This window comes from Micropterus dolomieu, linkage group LG23 (assembly GCF_021292245.1).
Source record: "Micropterus dolomieu isolate WLL.071019.BEF.003 ecotype Adirondacks linkage group LG23, ASM2129224v1, whole genome shotgun sequence".
In the NCBI taxonomy this organism is placed as follows: domain Eukaryota; kingdom Metazoa; phylum Chordata; class Actinopteri; order Centrarchiformes; family Centrarchidae; genus Micropterus; species Micropterus dolomieu.
In genome coordinates, this window is record NC_060172.1 from 16,366,056 (window position 1) to 16,382,558 (window position 16,503).

Below are 16,503 nucleotides of genomic sequence, written 5' to 3' on the forward strand. Positions count from 1 at the left end.
GACAGTGACTCTTGACGTTTAAACTTCACTAGCTTCTAAACTGTAAAACTTTGACATTTAAAACTTTAGGATGTGTTAAAGTACTAACTAATCTTTTATGTGATCACGACCATGGCACATGGAACAATAAACACAACTCGTCATTCAAAAAAAAAGATTGCTTGAGTGAATTTACTTTCTGTGATTGAAAACAGCTTCTTTCATATAACTCTGTGAAAGTGTGACGTATCCACCTGATTTTTCCCTGTTCTGTTAAGTACTGTGGACTGTATGTGCTGAGGTAGTTTGGCATATCAGAAATCGCTGTGTTTCAATCGTCCCGGCTCTCCCCTATAGACCCAGCTCCCAAACCAACTTTGAGAATAGATTAACGGCGATATTTCTTTTAACGCCCAGTAAGAGTCTCACGTTAACGCCGACAACGGCCCACCACTAATATCGAATTATATCAAATTCTGTAGCTGCTTGTTTGAACACTTCATTGAAACTGTATGCTAAAATATCCAAACCAAAACTCGTTTTTTCTTGGATGCACCATTACATCAAACAGAAATATAGACATATCATATATGTATGTACTCAAAACTCAACCAACTGGGATCTCCCTAAAATTTTAAATAGATATTATAGATATATAGAATGGAAGATTAAAACAGTTTGAAACGTCACCCATGTGGGTATAGAAGTGTTTTAAGTTAATCAGTTCATTTGAAACTAAGAATGTGGCTATCATCAAAATCTATCTAGCAGTGAGCTGTGGTTATGTAGCTGTGCTCTGCTCTTGGAGACCGTTTTTTTCACTTGCATAAACCCCTATGTGAATACAATTGAACTTCAGCACTATTAACTTGTACCATTTAACTCAATTCTTGCAACAAAATCATTGATTGTAGTGGCAGTCTGAGTGCCATTGAGTGTATTTTATACTCAGTGGATTGATTTAAGTTAGATCAATTAAAAGGTAAAACTCTGTTGATATCTCAAATCCTCTTGAATCAGGGAAAAATGGCAGAAGAAGCAGTTTTGAAGCCTTTAGATGATGGAGAGAAATTGTCTTTGCTGTTCAGTATATGAACAGGTGGGTCTGCAGACAAGATTTCTTATAGAAAATCTCTGGGTAATTGTCTCCCGTTGTCAATTTTAGTATCAAATGGCTTCCTCTGTAGATGTACTATATACTGAACATTAAGTGAAACCTTGCTGAACCTCAATATGATTTGAGTTCATACAGGCCAGAGCATAAAGAATAGTGGATGAATGATGGAGAAACAGGGGGAGCAGGCTCTCAGAGCCTGAAACACATCATCAGTCATGATGCACAACAGCCTGGATAAGTTTTGTCAGTGGGGGCGTTTGGTTTATTTGTGACTCTCCTGGCCTTGCTTTGGACAGATTTTTCTGCAATGTTTGTTAATCACTTAACAATACTTGTCAAGGAAAATTATCTCAAAGCTTGCAAAACCTGGTCTTGCCGTTTACATAATTTGATTGACTGTGAATATATTCTTTTTGCTTTCTTGCTTAGTTGCGACTTGCTGTTTCCTCATGCCTCAATCTGTGCCTTTCACCATCTCTCATTCTCAACCATTGTTCATCCTCATGAGCAGCCTGTGATGTATTGCGACCTGCATGTCATTTCTGAGAGCGAAACTGTGGCTTGAATGTGGATCCATACTCTTCCATAAGCTTGAAAAGAGTATAATACAGTATCTAAATCTAAATTTAGTCTGTAACTATATGATGTTACATGCCTGTCACCTCTGTCTACAGACTGTAAAATGCAGCATATAGTTCATATATTGACTAGGTACCTAGAATTGTGTTGAGGCAAAGTTTATCCACAATGAAGACCACTAAATCCTTCATTTGTTTTGACTTTGGAAGCACACCAGAATCTCCCATTTTGTTCATCATGGCTATTAGCCTTCTCCTAAGATTGTTATTTTCGTCAGGGCTGGATCACATTAAGCGACACCCACTGAGACCTGTTAAAGAATTAGTTTCTCCTTGCAGCTAAATAATTTGGGTTTTATTTAAAAAAAATTTCAAGCAAGGTCCACTCTGCGGAATAATTCCTTGTGTGTTGGAAATGTAATGCAAGTACACCTCAGTGAGATGACAATCGAGAAGAGAAAACCTATCAGTAACATAATCTCTCTTGAAGCATAATGTTTAAATTAATATCAAGCTAGGTGAAATAACTTTTCTTTATTTTCACAAGTCCAGAAACATTTGTAGTACTTGACCTTGTGGCTCATTGATTAGGATGGATTACTTATCTTGCTTTTTATTTCATCTTGTGTTTCCAGGCTGAACCCAAAGAGTCGTGGCAGCATACCAACCAGGTAAGAAAAATGCGTCTATTTAAGAACACACTGGTCACGGCTGATAATTTCCAGAACTGAATGCATATTTAAATAATTTTTCTTTGTGGTATAATACTGTGAATGCTATGAATTAAAACTTTTTGTGGGTATGTGTCCATCAGTGCAAAGTCTCCCAGCCCCACCTCACCACGTTCTCCCTCCTGGCCGATGTTCTCAGCCCCATCAAGTCCGCAGCCGGCGTCCTCCGCCTCCAGTGACTCCTCTCCTGTCAGGTTCGTCCACATTGTTTGTGTGATGATTTAATCACAGTGAAGCATTAGAAGACCTGTGCTGGGAAAGCCTTTGTTAGCCATACTAGTGTGTAAATAGAGGTGTTGGAGTGCATAGAAATTGTATTTAAGCACTCATCAAGTACTATTCAGCAAATTCTTGATTGTAGTTATCAATATGTTATTACTTTCTCAAGCAACTCTTCAAAATTCATCATGCCAGATGTCTCGACTGTTACCAGTTTACTTTGAATTTATGAAGCAATTGTAATAGTATATTCAAGAAAAAGGTCTTTAACCGCTATAGCTGCAGTAGTCTTCCTTACTTCAGGGTCCATAAGAAAAGCACTTGACTATGACTTCAGACCTTTCCAGTGAAAGGAAGGAATTTTAAAAGCTAAATTGCTCCTCTAGGGTTAAAATTGGAATAGAAATGTACCTTGATCAGAAGCAGTTAATCAACTCAACCTTTTGCATGCACACATACAGCATTTGTCAATACATTACAGTACTTCACATTTCAGGCTTCAAATGTCCTGGTGCTACTGCAGAAGCTGCTAGTTGGTATGCCTTGCCACTGCAGCAGCACCCTCAAAACCCCAGCCTTTCCTTCAACTACTACCCACTGCGTGGCAGTTAGCTGATTCTGCGGGAGAACCTGATTCTGTATAAGTTTGGAATATATGGCCATTATCTGTCCAATAAAAAGGCAAATGTGGAGACCTATATAAAAATCCAACATCATCAAGTTTGACTAGTGAATATAGCCAGTTGTTACTTATATAGCAGTAAGTATAAAGTAATAACCTGTCAGTGGTTTGTGTAACTTAACGTGTTACTTTAGGTCTAAATTTGAGGTGTCTAAATTAAGCATTGTTTCAAAATGAAAGCTATCTGAATCCTACTCTCTCACTCTCTTGTTGTCTCCAGTATTGCAGGCAGGAAGGCTCGAGCGCTGTATGCCTGCAAGGCAGAGCATGACTCCGAGCTGTCCTTCATCGCTGGGACCATCTTTGAGAATGGTGAGTCAAGCTCTGGACTTGCCAGCAGAAAGGAAAAAGGAAAGAGTGTGGGTCGGTGTTTGTATAGAAACAAACAATTACTGTCAAAACAAAAAGTCAGCCTTGGGAGTTTGCTAGACTTGATTTAGCTTGGGTGTTGGATTTTATCATTGGTGTTGAAAATGTGTTTAAATTCATCCAAGCAGTCGTGGGATTTTGCCCAATAAATTATAACTGGAAGGCTTTTAACACCATTTTTAGTGAATACCATATATTTTGACTGCCATCAATTTTTTCTAATTAACATTAAATGGTTTCTTTTCATTCGTCAACAAAGTTTTTCCTTTAGCAAGGTGAGGCGTTCCTGTTGGAGGAAAGTGGAAGGTGGAGTTGTACGAAGAAGCTTTATAGCTGACACCTTGCAGTAAATTACTCTGAGCCTAAATGTGTCCAGTACCTGGACTTGGATGTGCACTTGCTCTTATTGCAAACTTCTCCAGAGAATATTAGAAGCTGGCAAGCAGACTAGAGTGTAACAGATGCAGACAAGTGCAATGCATTGCTTTTGCCCACAGCCAAGCACTTAATATCTTTCAGATCTGAGGAATCATTTGCTTAGTTTTGGGCAAAAAAAGCACGTGTATATATATAATATATATAATATATATATATGAAAGTAACCCTACACACGCACACAAAAGATGACACACGAAAGATCTTCTATTTTTCAGTGGCTTCCTTTAATTTTTTCCTTATTGCCTCCTCTCTGTTCTCTTTCTCTTCCCTAATTTCAGCCTCTCCAACCTCAAGCTCCAAAAATGCTGAATCACAATTACCCCCCTTGTTTTTTGTTTGGTTTTGGCTTCTAATGAAGACCAGATTTGCACAGATTTAAAGACTATAAAACTATTTACACAGTACTTGCCGCTTCACTCATTATCAGGAAGGATAACTCAAAAGTCCTCACGGTACGTTGTAATTCCCTGTTGGGAAATTTAGTAGGGACACTCAAGATTGAAAGGGATTCACTTTTTTTGGTAATGCCAGTTGACACATGGTCTCTCAGACCCCCATACCCTAAATAGAGTTAGCTGCATTAAGACTATTGCAGGTTATGTAAGGCAGAGGTGTCACCGGAGCCCTTGGGTTCAAAATGTGACCTTGGGGACATGTAATCCCTACAGTGGTATCTCAACACCCCGATCTGATCATGGCTAGCTAAGGACGGAGCATCCCAGCTGTCCCAGCTGGAGCTCATACTGCAGCTTCAGAATCATTAGAATTCTGTTACAATACAATGTATGAATGTGTTAATCTTAGCTGTTACATAGAATAGTACCAATTATTTAAATCTACTGATTCCTCAAAATAAAAAAGAAGACAGATGAAAACATTGTGAAGTGTCATGTTCAGTTCACATTTGATATCTGTCGTTGATGTAACTGTGTGGTACCATGGTCTGCAGCATTTTTGAGTTAGATTCCCTGTGAGGACAATATGTGGTGAACACACCATTTACTTCTGCAGCAGTGTTCCTTTTAACTTCCTGTGTTTTAGCCATATCTCGCTAGAGGTCATCTTGTTTAGTGGATGGACAGACAAAGTCAGTCTAGACTAGCTGGTGGAAATAATCAGAATCAGAAATACTTTATTAAACTAAATAGCAGAGCATTCAGCAGCCAATGAGGCAGATGCTCCCTCTGAGTTGTTAGATACCAAAACAGAGCTAAAAGAAGAGGGATGGACTTCATAAGGCCATAATATTTCAATGCTGTGTTTATAGCTTCTTCTTCTTCCCCCAAGTGAGCAAAAAAAATCTATTAACACCGGTTTAAGGAATCGTATCTCCTTCTAAAATCAGGTGCATTTAACCTAAGAAACTAATTTAGATTACTGTCCATGGCCTGACAACTTTTACTGTTCATTTGGTACTGCAATACTATTTGGCTACACGGTGGTATACATGCGCCTTTATGATAAACAGCCAAAGATGACCAGTACTGAAACAACATCCATTGTAGCACCACAACTGTATAAAAAAAGTGTTGAGGGGACAAGGCCCAATGAAATGAATGTGATTACCTAAGGTTTTTAGTATGATGGAATTTATTCAGTAGACTCCTCGATAGCAAAACTTTGCTTATGATAATTGTTAACACTAATGGTTTCAATAACATAACCCTAATCAGTTTTGGTTTTACACCTTTTACCAAAATTATTTCTAATAGTTCAGCTAGTTCTCACCTTTGTCTATAGTTGATAAAAATAGTTGACACTGTAGAAAACACTCCTGTGTGGAGTTAACACCTCAAATCCAAGCACATATTCCATGCTCACTTATTAGCAGCTATTTGTATGTGATGTTGCTATTTGTTGTTGATCTCTGCTCAAAATATTTAGAAACGAAACATTCACATAATGAGGAACATGTGAAATTGTTAACTGCCCTGTCCTCAGTTATTTGCATTTGTCTCTTAACCCCCATCCCTTCACTCTTTTCTCTCACACTATCTGACACATGGGCTTGTGTACATGTGTTCAGGTCACATGTTTAAGTGATGCACGTTTATGGATATTTCCCCCCCTTATCTTCAGATGTTTAAACGAAATCAATGTTTCTTTCTCTTTCTAGTTCATTCCTCCAGGGAGCCTGGATGGCTGGAAGGGACTCTGGACGGACGAACAGGACTGATACCAGAAAACTACGTGGAGTTTTTATAGTCCAGGGTCGAGGAAAAGACTCGAACTGGACAATATTGGACCGGAGTTGACCAAACTGGACTGTAGAGGACTAGATTTGACTGCACAAGTTAGAATATTAGATCGTAAACTATACAGGACTGGGCCATTGTTAATGAGGCCGCTGTTGTCTTGACTAGACTGGGAATTGAAACTGGACCAAGAAGATCCATGCTGAATGCATATGACGCTGTAACGAAGCAGACTATGGAGAGACCCATGAATTGCACTGGAGAAAAAAAAAATCCCACTGTGGTTTCCGGCTGTTATTGGATTAGTGTGGATGACTTCCCAAGTCTTGGTGAAGATGATGTGGTAATGAACCTGGAATGTGTGTGTTTGTGTGTGTGTGTGAGAGAGAGGGAGAGAGAGAAAAGTGGGTGGGGTGGGAGGGGAGGGAGGGTTAGGCGGGGTTGATAATTCTGAGCAGTGAGGCTTGTGATTTTTCACCCCTTGCTTTATGAATCTGAACTGCAGCTTCAGCATCGCCTATTTTTATCATCTTCCTGCAGAGATGATTTGAGATGATGACAGAGAACATATACAAAGCAAGTGGCCTTTAACTTTGGACTTGCTAGTTCACCTCCTCAGTGTGCCCTGTTTGAATGATTGCTAACCCCGTTAAGGGGCTGAAGCTTTTAAAGCGGATTTAAATGATTGTTTTTTGTTGTATGGCTCAAAATGTGTTTGCCAGCATTCGCTATGGAGGCTGGGTAATTCCCCAGGACAAGACTCAACCTGGCTTATGTTTCAAAGCTCCAGTTTGGCAACAGGCGCCCCAGGGCAGATCAGCACAAGATGAGGCCGCCTTCTAAACAGTTCGCCGAAAGGTGAGCATTGGGTTTATCCTTATTTATAATGCCTCTCCCTGTAGAGCCCTCACAAAAAATGTGATAAATTTCAAACAAGCTCCACGAGCAGATCAGCGGTTTATAATGCCACGTAGGAGTGACAACTGATTCCTGCTGGGTAAAACAAACCCAGCTGTGGGGCCTCACTGTGCTTCTCTAGCTTAGATTTTTTTTTTGGGACTTTTGGAAAATGGTTGGATCCACTGTCATGTAAAGTGTCGAGTCAAGCTCTATTTTAATCAGGGTGTTCTTTTTAAACCTGCAAATGATTGATCATTTATTTTAAACCTGGATCTTTTTCTCCTAGTTTTAAACCATCATGTGGATTCCATCCAACGTTGGTTTTTACATTAGATGGTCTAGTCTTCGACAACATGGAGTGAGGACATAGTTGTCTGCATCATGTATGTCATGACCTAATAATGTAATTAACTGAAAAGGACAGACATTTACATTTTGAGTCGGAGTTTACTGACAAGGCTGTCACGTCTGAAGATGTGGTTTTCAGAGAAGTGCAGACATTTGAAGAAAAGAGAAATCATACATTTTTCAGATATGTATATGAAAGCTGGTCGTCTTTGGGGCTCCAATGAATTTTCTGAGTTAGCTTTCATGAGTAAAGCTGAACTTTTTCCTTGAACCACTTGGTGAACGTCTGTATTAAGTTTTCTGTTTTTTGTTGAACTTTATTTTTGTCTTTTAGGACAGAACATGAAAGAAAATCAAATGGGAGAGGAAAAAAAACTTAAATGTGAAATAAGACTACTTTGTTCATATCTGAACTTCTTATTTATGAGATTTTCTTAAAGGCGTAATCCTGAACTGTATTCATTTTGAGGTGTTTTATCGACATTGTAAATATATAGCATTTGATAAGGTATAATTTTTTAAGTATGAAATTTTATATTTTGTATTTTTAGCATACTAACTTAATTCCTTAATTCCATCTTTGTTGCCCAGATTTTGTATCATTTAAGTTTATCTACAGCCTTAAATATTCTTTCAGATGTTTTGGTGAATTGACATAATTGTGCAGAATTAAAGATAAATGTTCAACAGCTGCAAGTGAGCTCTTTGATTTTCCTTTCAGATTTAGTGCCTGGCCTGAATGTTTATGCTGTGGCTGTATTTACACATGCTGCAGAGCTTCCTTTGCATTTTAATGTGACTGCAGTGTTAAAGAAGTCACTCCAGAATCTACAGTGAAATTCTGGACAAATTCATGTCATTGACCAATTGTAAACTGTCTGCATAGTGCTGACCTATGCTCCCAAGCTTACATAGCACGACAAGCAATTTTGCGAGGACACACAAATGAATTTCTTTTGCAGCATGGGCCAGCACTTCTGAATCACATCAATGATAGTAACACTTGTATATAACACAATGCAAGTAGAACTTCTAGTACATTTGTTGTTAAACTGCACAATTTTAAACTTATCCACATTTTGGATGTAATTGTGCCAAAATCTGTTAATGCAGTTGAGATTAAATCAAAAGTTGCATTTTAGACCTTTATCATTTTTCATCACTCTGGCCCTTCTTTCTCTAACACTTCTCTAAGAATGCTTAAAATTAGATGAGGAGGTCAAAGCCAAACTCTCTGAAGCTCACTAATTAACACATATATCACTTTTTAAATTTGTACAGAAACAGAAATGTATATACGGCAATGTGGGTTTTTAGAAGGAGCTGTGTACTATAACTATTGACAAACATCAGTTTATTCATCTGCTTATCACTTGTAGCGTCTCCACAGGATGCCTGGCAACCTCATGATGACAACAAGACTCTTGGAAGTCCCCGCACACAGCTGAAGTAGTCCCAGCCCGTAATCCCTCTGTAAATCCACACAGTTATCTGTTATTTACTGAGCTTTAGAGGTGTTGGTAATTTTTAACTTTGGACAAAGACAGGCTAGCTGTTTCCCCCTGTTTCCATTCTTCATTCTAAGCAATGATAATTACCTCTCAGTGGATAAGTGAAGTGCATAAGCCAAAATGTCCAAATATTCCTTTAAATGATCAATTTTTCACTTAAGTACATTTCCAGGTCATTTTCAATAGCTGAGATCTGAGAGAAAAAAAGAAAAGCACTGGAGCTGAGCGCTGAAAAACAGGAAATTTTATTGTCTAAGATGTTTGAAATAAATCAGTTTTTCTGAATTTCCACTTTCAACCAGTGATGACAAAAATCATCATCCAGGTTGTTATCAACTCGAAGCCAAATCCTATGTCAAAGAACAACACAGATAACTTAATTCAACATTTAATCAAATAGGTGAAAATATCGACACTGACTACAGAAGAGGTGTAATGCGTGAAACAAACTCTTGTTTTTTTAAACAAACATTTTATATATTTTTTGTTTGTCTTTACATTGGATTACATTTACATAACTGAAATACGAACAAAACAGACTTCAGTGAAAGCCATCGCCATATGTACCAGTGAAACATGATCTGCCCTTTATCTTTAAACAATATTAATATTTTAATATTTGCATGTATTTTATACAAAATAGACTTTATCAACCAGTATGAGGGTAGTGCAATTGCGTCAGGCTCTGGTAGATTTACTTTTACATGGAGATTCAACTTTTTTTATATCTCATTTTCTATTTTAAAGTGACCAGTAAATCCTCAAAGCAATATACATGGGAACCAAAGCCTGATTTTAAAAAAAGATACCTTTCAAATAAAATAATAAGTACTAGAAGTTGGATAGTAAGTACTACTTAAAGTGTAACTGCTTGAATACTTCTGTTTGTTAATTTTTTTTCTTCTCTGCTTTGGTCACTCTTTTACAATGCAAAAACCTCTTCCAGTCTCTCTCACCTCCCGTTCCTCCCTCCTTTCCCCCTCGCTTCCCTATAACTTTAAAACACAGTGAGCATTCAGGTAGACTTTCCCATTGACGTGTAGAATTTACATTTACTTCACGAGACAAACATGTTTAACACTTGCTAATGTATTCAACACGTCTACCTTTATCAAACACAAACCAACAAACAGAAAAATATTTACTTTCTTGACTCGTTCAATGTACAAAAAGGATTGGATAAAGTTATTCATATCAAAGAGGATCTTGCAGATGTATTCAAAATCGCAGAAAATAGTCTTTTTTTTTTTTTTTTTTTTTACATAATAGATTCATCTCCAAAAGCATTGATATTTTTTAAGGGTTTATCTATTTCCTGATTTGAAATCTTATTTCTATGGCTCTCTGTCTCCCTTTCGCAAGGCCTTTAGTCAAACATGAAGTTGAAAGGTAAAATGTAGTATGAGGAGTATAGATGTTATGTCCATGTAAAAATATTTTGTAATAATAGATACTGTTTACATTGCACTGGCTATGTTGGCGCTGCTATATACACCTATGGCCATTTAGAAATTAGCAGGAATATGGTTACATCTACACGTTAAAGCTGGTTTTCTGAAGCACCGCCACCTGGAAACAAATGTAATACTGTAGGCAAAAGTCACCCAAACAAATGGACTGTTTAGTCAATGAGCGGCATCGAGCCCATGTTAGCGGGTGAAGCTGAAAGCCTACACTGTACATGAAATTACCCCGCTGTGAGCGCCCACCCTTCGACAGAATGGCTGATTAAAAGCATGATGCCTTTTATTGAATAGTGGCTTGTATGCATCCTGCCGGGCTGTTAGCTGTAAGCAATACACAAATAACCGGTCTCTATGGCAACCTGCTACCTGGTCTGTTAACTGCCATTCAGAGTTAATGCGCTGGAGAGGGAAAAGTACCGTTGAGAGTGAACAGCTGAAAATCTGTACGGTTGACATTATAGGCAGAGAGGCCTGGCAGTAGAAAGGTGAAGAAACACTGAGGAAAATAGAGCCATGTCTGCTGAAAGGGGGGAGCGTTGTGTTTGCGCTTCCAGCAGAAGCCAATGTTCAAATGCGCTGTCAATGTATTTTTGCTTTGGCCGTCACATAAGCTGGTACGAACATGTTTTTACATTACAGGTGTACCGAATGCTGACCACCACCTTGTTTGACAGCAGTAGGCATTACTGCTTCCTTGCAGTTCTAAAAATACAATATTTTGTGCATCTCTGGAAAAAGAGGTATCATACACTTAATTGGATGATAACAATCAGTGCTTTTAGGCTGGTGTAGGGGTGACACGACACTATGATCTTTCTCACAAATGAGCACCCTCGAGCAAAAGTTACAAAAACCACATAATGTGGAATGCCAACTGAATAATCACCCTTCTTCACATCTCCAGGAAAAGACATATACAGTAAAAACCTGCTATTACATTTGGCACTAGTGGAACACATCCAAGTGATGTAGTCACTCATAGCCTGAGCTTTGATTCTCTAATTATTTGGACAAAACTGCACCTCCTTCCAAAAATATTTCAATGTTAAGGGTGAAATCCTATTGAGAAAACTGAGGCTCCATCCTATATACGTGTCTCTATTTTCACATGTCATGTACAAAACAAACATTTTCAGCCCATGATGAGCTCAACACCAGTTCCTGTTTGTGCAAACACTTTAAGACAAAGCTGATTAAAGGGTATATTTAATCTAAAATGGTATTTTTTTTTTGTCAATAATTTTGTCACAAATAATATGCTTTTTGTTTACCTATCAGGAGTACTACATGGTGATGATAATTGTTGGAAAATATGTCTGTAAAATTAAGATGGAATCAGTAAACAAAAAAGTATTGTGTTTATAGGTTTGAGAAATGTCTAGCACTTACTGTGTTAATTGTACCTTATCTTAAAAAATCCAACCAGTCTAGTACTATTGTTTGGTTACAACACACATCAGAAGTTAGTTCCACTCCTAATTGACATTGCTGTGATTTCTGAAGTGGGAACAGGCAGTCTGGCTAGTCACTCCAAGAGGAGCTCCATGAAACCACATGTAAAAAATAAAGTTGCATGAAGCCATGTACTAAACTAGAACCTCAGTATGAATGCAGCTGGCGATGAATGGATGTTTTTGACTTCAAGACAGTTTTTTGCTTGAATGATTATGGCTTTACACCTTGGATGTTTTTTTTAAAGGCTATTAAGTTCTAAAACCCCCATTTGTGTGATTGCATCTGAATAAAAGATGCATAGAATATTTGTTCTAATTAACAACTCACTGATTATTCCAACACCTAAACCCTAATATTTAAGTCAGTCAATCTACGGCTAAATATAAAAAACCCCACAGCAGATACGCCTTATTTTAATTCCAGTGGTGTCCATTTAGCACAAAGTCGGTTTCCCGCTTTTCACAAACTTGTTAGAGGGAAAGTATTTGGATGAGTATTCGACTGATTGGGGGCGATGCAGCATATTCATCAGATATACTTTACATGTGAAACAACAAACAAAATTTTTGTTTCTTTTCTTGTACTTGTTTTTTACATGATCCTCAAACTTTTTAAGACCCTCAAAATTAAGATCTTATTATTTCACACTGCTCCACACATTTCTCATCTATACCATATGTGTTTCTTACGTGCATGTCTGGGGATCAGAATGGAGAGAGCTGCCCAAATTAGAAACAGCCAAATGGAAGTTTGGAAAGAAAACAGGAATTGCCAGCATGAAAAAACTAAAACAGCAGTCAATCAAAAAGGATGTCAAGGTTATATTCTTGTGCAAAAAAAACAACAGTTTCTAGAGAATGGCTATGAAGAGCTGTAAAAGCTAAAAGGCACTGGTTTTCCCTTCTCAGTACATCCTGTGTAAACATTTTGCTGAGTGAATGTGTGTCATCATATACTTTGTATGTTTGTGTGTATGCGTGACTTTTGCATGTATGGTCAGAAATGCGTGTCTGCATAAAATAAATGAAGAATATTCCTTTAGCTGTTTTTTTTTCTTCTTCCATTGGTCAGGTATATAAATCTGATTTACGACATTTCAGAAAAGACAACTGATTCACAGCGGAAAATAGTTCACCCTCAATCTCCTTGGGTCCACAAGAAAAACAAGATTCTATCATGTCAGAGTATGTTTCTAATTTTTCTGTGTTTTTGTTTATCCCCTTCATCGCCACCAGTCCTCTGGAAACCACAACAAGCGAACACTCACTACATTCTCTGCGCATTGGAGCTGGGAAGGGCAAACGGAGACAAGCTGGGCTGGTGAGCAGTAGGCTTGAACTTGGGGAGCGCTTCAATAAGTTGCTAATCCGGAGAGTTGAACAATTAGGTGTCATGTTGAGGGAGGAAAGGTGTTTCTAGGTGTTGGCCTGTCAGTGAAAACAGCAATGAAACACTGGAGGCAGGCAGGAGAGAGTAAGACGCAGGCTGCCACCAAAAGAAACAGCATTAGAGACCTGAGGACAAGGCTGTGGACGGAGGAGGGGGCTCGGAAAAAAACAAAAAAACAGATGCAAAATGCACCCTGCCCACGAGACATTTTCTCCTTGGTTAAGAAGAAGGGCTAAGGGTTGGCGATAGGGTGTCCTACCGTAGTTTGGCCAAACCTTGGAGCAGATTAGGAGGTGTGACACCACAGGTATTGTGCTCCGGGATTAAGCTGAACGGCTGAGGCCTTCGAGGGACGTGGCAGAATTCCTAGAGGGTGCAGGGGAAAACCGAGGAGTCGAATCAGTGATGGGGGAGGCAGGACAAGCAAAGGCTTAGGGCTCGGGGCCAAAGCTTGGGGGCTCAGAGAGGTACACGGGCAGGGCAGGATTTAAGGCATTGCTTCACAGTTTTAAGGCAGTCATTTCTGATGAAACAGCAGAGGCTTGACGCTCCCATCTTTGAATTTTGGTATCTGGTTGGTGATGATCTCCGCCAGCATCTCCGGGAATTCCACGCTGAGGGTTTTATTCACAAAGGTGTAGAAACAGATCTGGAGAAGACCCTCAACCATCTGGAGGAGACATCCAGGGAGGAGAGACATAGACAGATTAGCAAAATTTCTTTTATTTGTTTTTTCAATTTGCAAGATTATTTTTAAATTAGCCTCAGGTATACAGTAGGTCTTCTGCAATAAAGAGGCTTTACAGAGAGCGAGATTTAGAGTGCTTCTACCAGATTCGCCTGAAACATAATGCACTTAGTGGGATCTGTGAGTGTATTCTTTAGGGTTTTACACTAATCAGCATGGTGCAGGGAACTCAGTGGAACTCAACAAGTTATTGATGGACTTGAACAACAAGATATGAAAGAAAAAGCCAGGCTGTTGTGGGAAAAAAAAACCTAAAAGGAAGCCATGTTACACTTGTAAAATGCTAGACACGTCTGTTTTCAATGTTGCAAATCCTATATAGAACAAAGAAGAGGAAAAATGTAAAGCATGCATTATTAGCAGTGTGTGTCTGTGTGTTTCCAACCTCCTGCATGGAGTCCAGTAGCTTAGTTAGCTGGTAGAAGCGCTGCCAGTTCTGACTAGCGTTCTCCTCTCTCTTGACGATGGCTTTTCCCAGCTCCTTGATGTATGTCATCCTGATCTCGTCAAACACCGCCTGGCTCTTCAGGCCATCTTTCGGTACTACACACATGCACAAACACAGACAGTGACAGGCACATCAGTAGTGTTTAAGTTAGCTGGCGATGGCAGGATTGTGACTGGTAAAATAAAATACAAAAGTGAAAAAATAATAATTTAAACAAAACATTGTTAATGAGTGACGCAGAGTTCACTTGAGCTCTAAATAAATCCACATTAGACCAAGAACACAACTTTGATAAGAGTTAATCCTGGACATTGCTTGTGTATGTGGAGGATATAACCTTTTATTATGTCTGTAATGTGTCTCTGCTGTAGGTGAGGAGATAACAGTGAAGGAAATGAGGGCAGTCTTAGTATCTTCAGTAGAATACAAAAATGAAGTAGGTTGTAGGTGTGCTGATTCTAAATACTTCACAATGTAATACCGGTGTAATTTGCCATCTTGGCAGCTGTTGATGTAAACAGCTGGTTATGCACATTTAAACATCTGTCTCAGACTGAAAATCCATCAATAATGTTTTTATTTGTCTTAGTCTGTTCTTTATCCTGTTCTCTGTTGCAGAAAACAGCACAAGGCTTTAAAACTTCATTAGAACTTACTATGTGGGACCCCAACAAGGGCCCCGAGGAGACGTTGGCTAAACACACACAGAAGCACGGCACGCACCTCCTAACCAGAAGGCTCTAGGCAGTGGAAAATATGCAAAACTAAAGGTAACATCAGTAGCTACCGTGCAATGTGTTCCCTAACTGATGTGGTCTGGATGACAATCTAAGGGGCAGTAAACATTTCAACACACCTCATAAAAAAATCATAAACTCTACATGTACAGCGTATTTTAAAGAACACACACTAAGGATTGAGGATTTTGACTTTGCTGGTCGCTGCTGAAATGTTAAAAACCTCAAACAGATGAAAAACATCAATATGCAGTTGTCATAACGACGTCAACACATCACAGACTGTCAGTCTGGTGCCTGGCACTGGGCCCAGGCAAAGCCACAGTAACTGGCCTAGAGATTATGCAAAACCACAGAGGGCAGGACCAGGGTGAAATAGTGTCCGATTTACATAATCAGATAAATGGGAGATACTGCAGTGCTAGTGCTATCTGGCCTCTTCATTATGCATGTTATGGTTTGGCCGAGAGACCGTTTTTACAAGAGTAAAAACAAACGGCCTTTCCTGCTCTCTACTCTGGATTATTTACTATACAACCTTTGGGTGTTATAGAAAAAAAGCTTACTATGACCCCGCAATAATTATTTTACAATTATTAAAAATGCAGAGTGTAGAAGTACAGATGTTAACTCTGCTGACAGTAAAACTTTCTGAACTTAACAGGTACTTTACACAGTAAATCAAATTATCCCTTAAGTGACTTAAATTTTCACTGCATGAGAAATGATTAAAACAGCTCAAACCAGTTGTTCTGACCTGATAGTTATGTCCATCCCTGAGGTGATAAACACATGGAAATAACCCTCAGGTACAAAAATGCAACCAAGGCTCAGTATGGAAATGTTATCTCCTCTCCATAACGAGGAAATCGCCTCTAATGTCGTCATCCTTTCCCAGAGAGTGAGATGGAAAAAAGAATGCTCTCCTCCTAAGCAAAGGGACATCTTCATAATTGGGAAAAAGTTTGATTCAGTAATATTTATTTCATGCTGTGTAGGGTTTTTCTATTTTATTTCTTCACAAAGAAAGGAAAGTGAGAGACTGTGAGTGTGAGTGTCATCACTAATTTGTATATTTTAAAGTAATTCAAGCAAATCACTGCCAACAAACCAAAATGCATTCAGAATAAATTTGGACTATGACATCAAATGTGCTGAATCCAATTTTCACTGAACTGAAATGATCAAAACTG

The 16,503-nt window shown here is 38.7% G+C and overlaps 2 protein-coding genes across 6 annotated transcripts in view; one reads left to right on the forward strand and one right to left on the reverse strand.

Annotated features, from left to right (window-relative positions):
• Positions 1 to 6,707, forward strand: part of LOC123962813 (rho GTPase-activating protein 26-like) — a 243,930-nt gene extending 237,223 nt beyond the window's left edge. For all 3 annotated transcript variants that reach the window (XM_046039196.1, XM_046039195.1, XM_046039197.1), the window contains 4 exons: positions 2,310 to 2,345; positions 2,489 to 2,599; positions 3,527 to 3,618; positions 6,230 to 6,707. In XM_046039196.1, the coding sequence (XP_045895152.1) occupies positions 2,310 to 2,345; positions 2,489 to 2,599; positions 3,527 to 3,618; positions 6,230 to 6,318 (328 nt within the window). In that variant the 3' untranslated portion in view covers positions 6,319 to 6,707. The remainder of the gene's footprint in view (positions 1 to 2,309; positions 2,346 to 2,488; positions 2,600 to 3,526; positions 3,619 to 6,229) is intronic.
• Positions 6,708 to 9,296: 2,589 nt separating this feature from the next.
• Positions 9,297 to 16,503, reverse strand: part of LOC123962647 (glucocorticoid receptor-like) — a 77,247-nt gene continuing 70,040 nt past the window's right edge. For all 3 annotated transcript variants that reach the window (XM_046038840.1, XM_046038839.1, XM_046038838.1), the window contains 2 exons: positions 14,511 to 14,668; positions 9,297 to 14,047 (listed from right to left, as the gene is read on the reverse strand). In XM_046038840.1, coding sequence (XP_045894796.1) covers positions 13,895 to 14,047; positions 14,511 to 14,668 — 311 coding nt within the window. In that variant the 3' untranslated portion in view covers positions 9,297 to 13,894. The remainder of the gene's footprint in view (positions 14,048 to 14,510; positions 14,669 to 16,503) is intronic.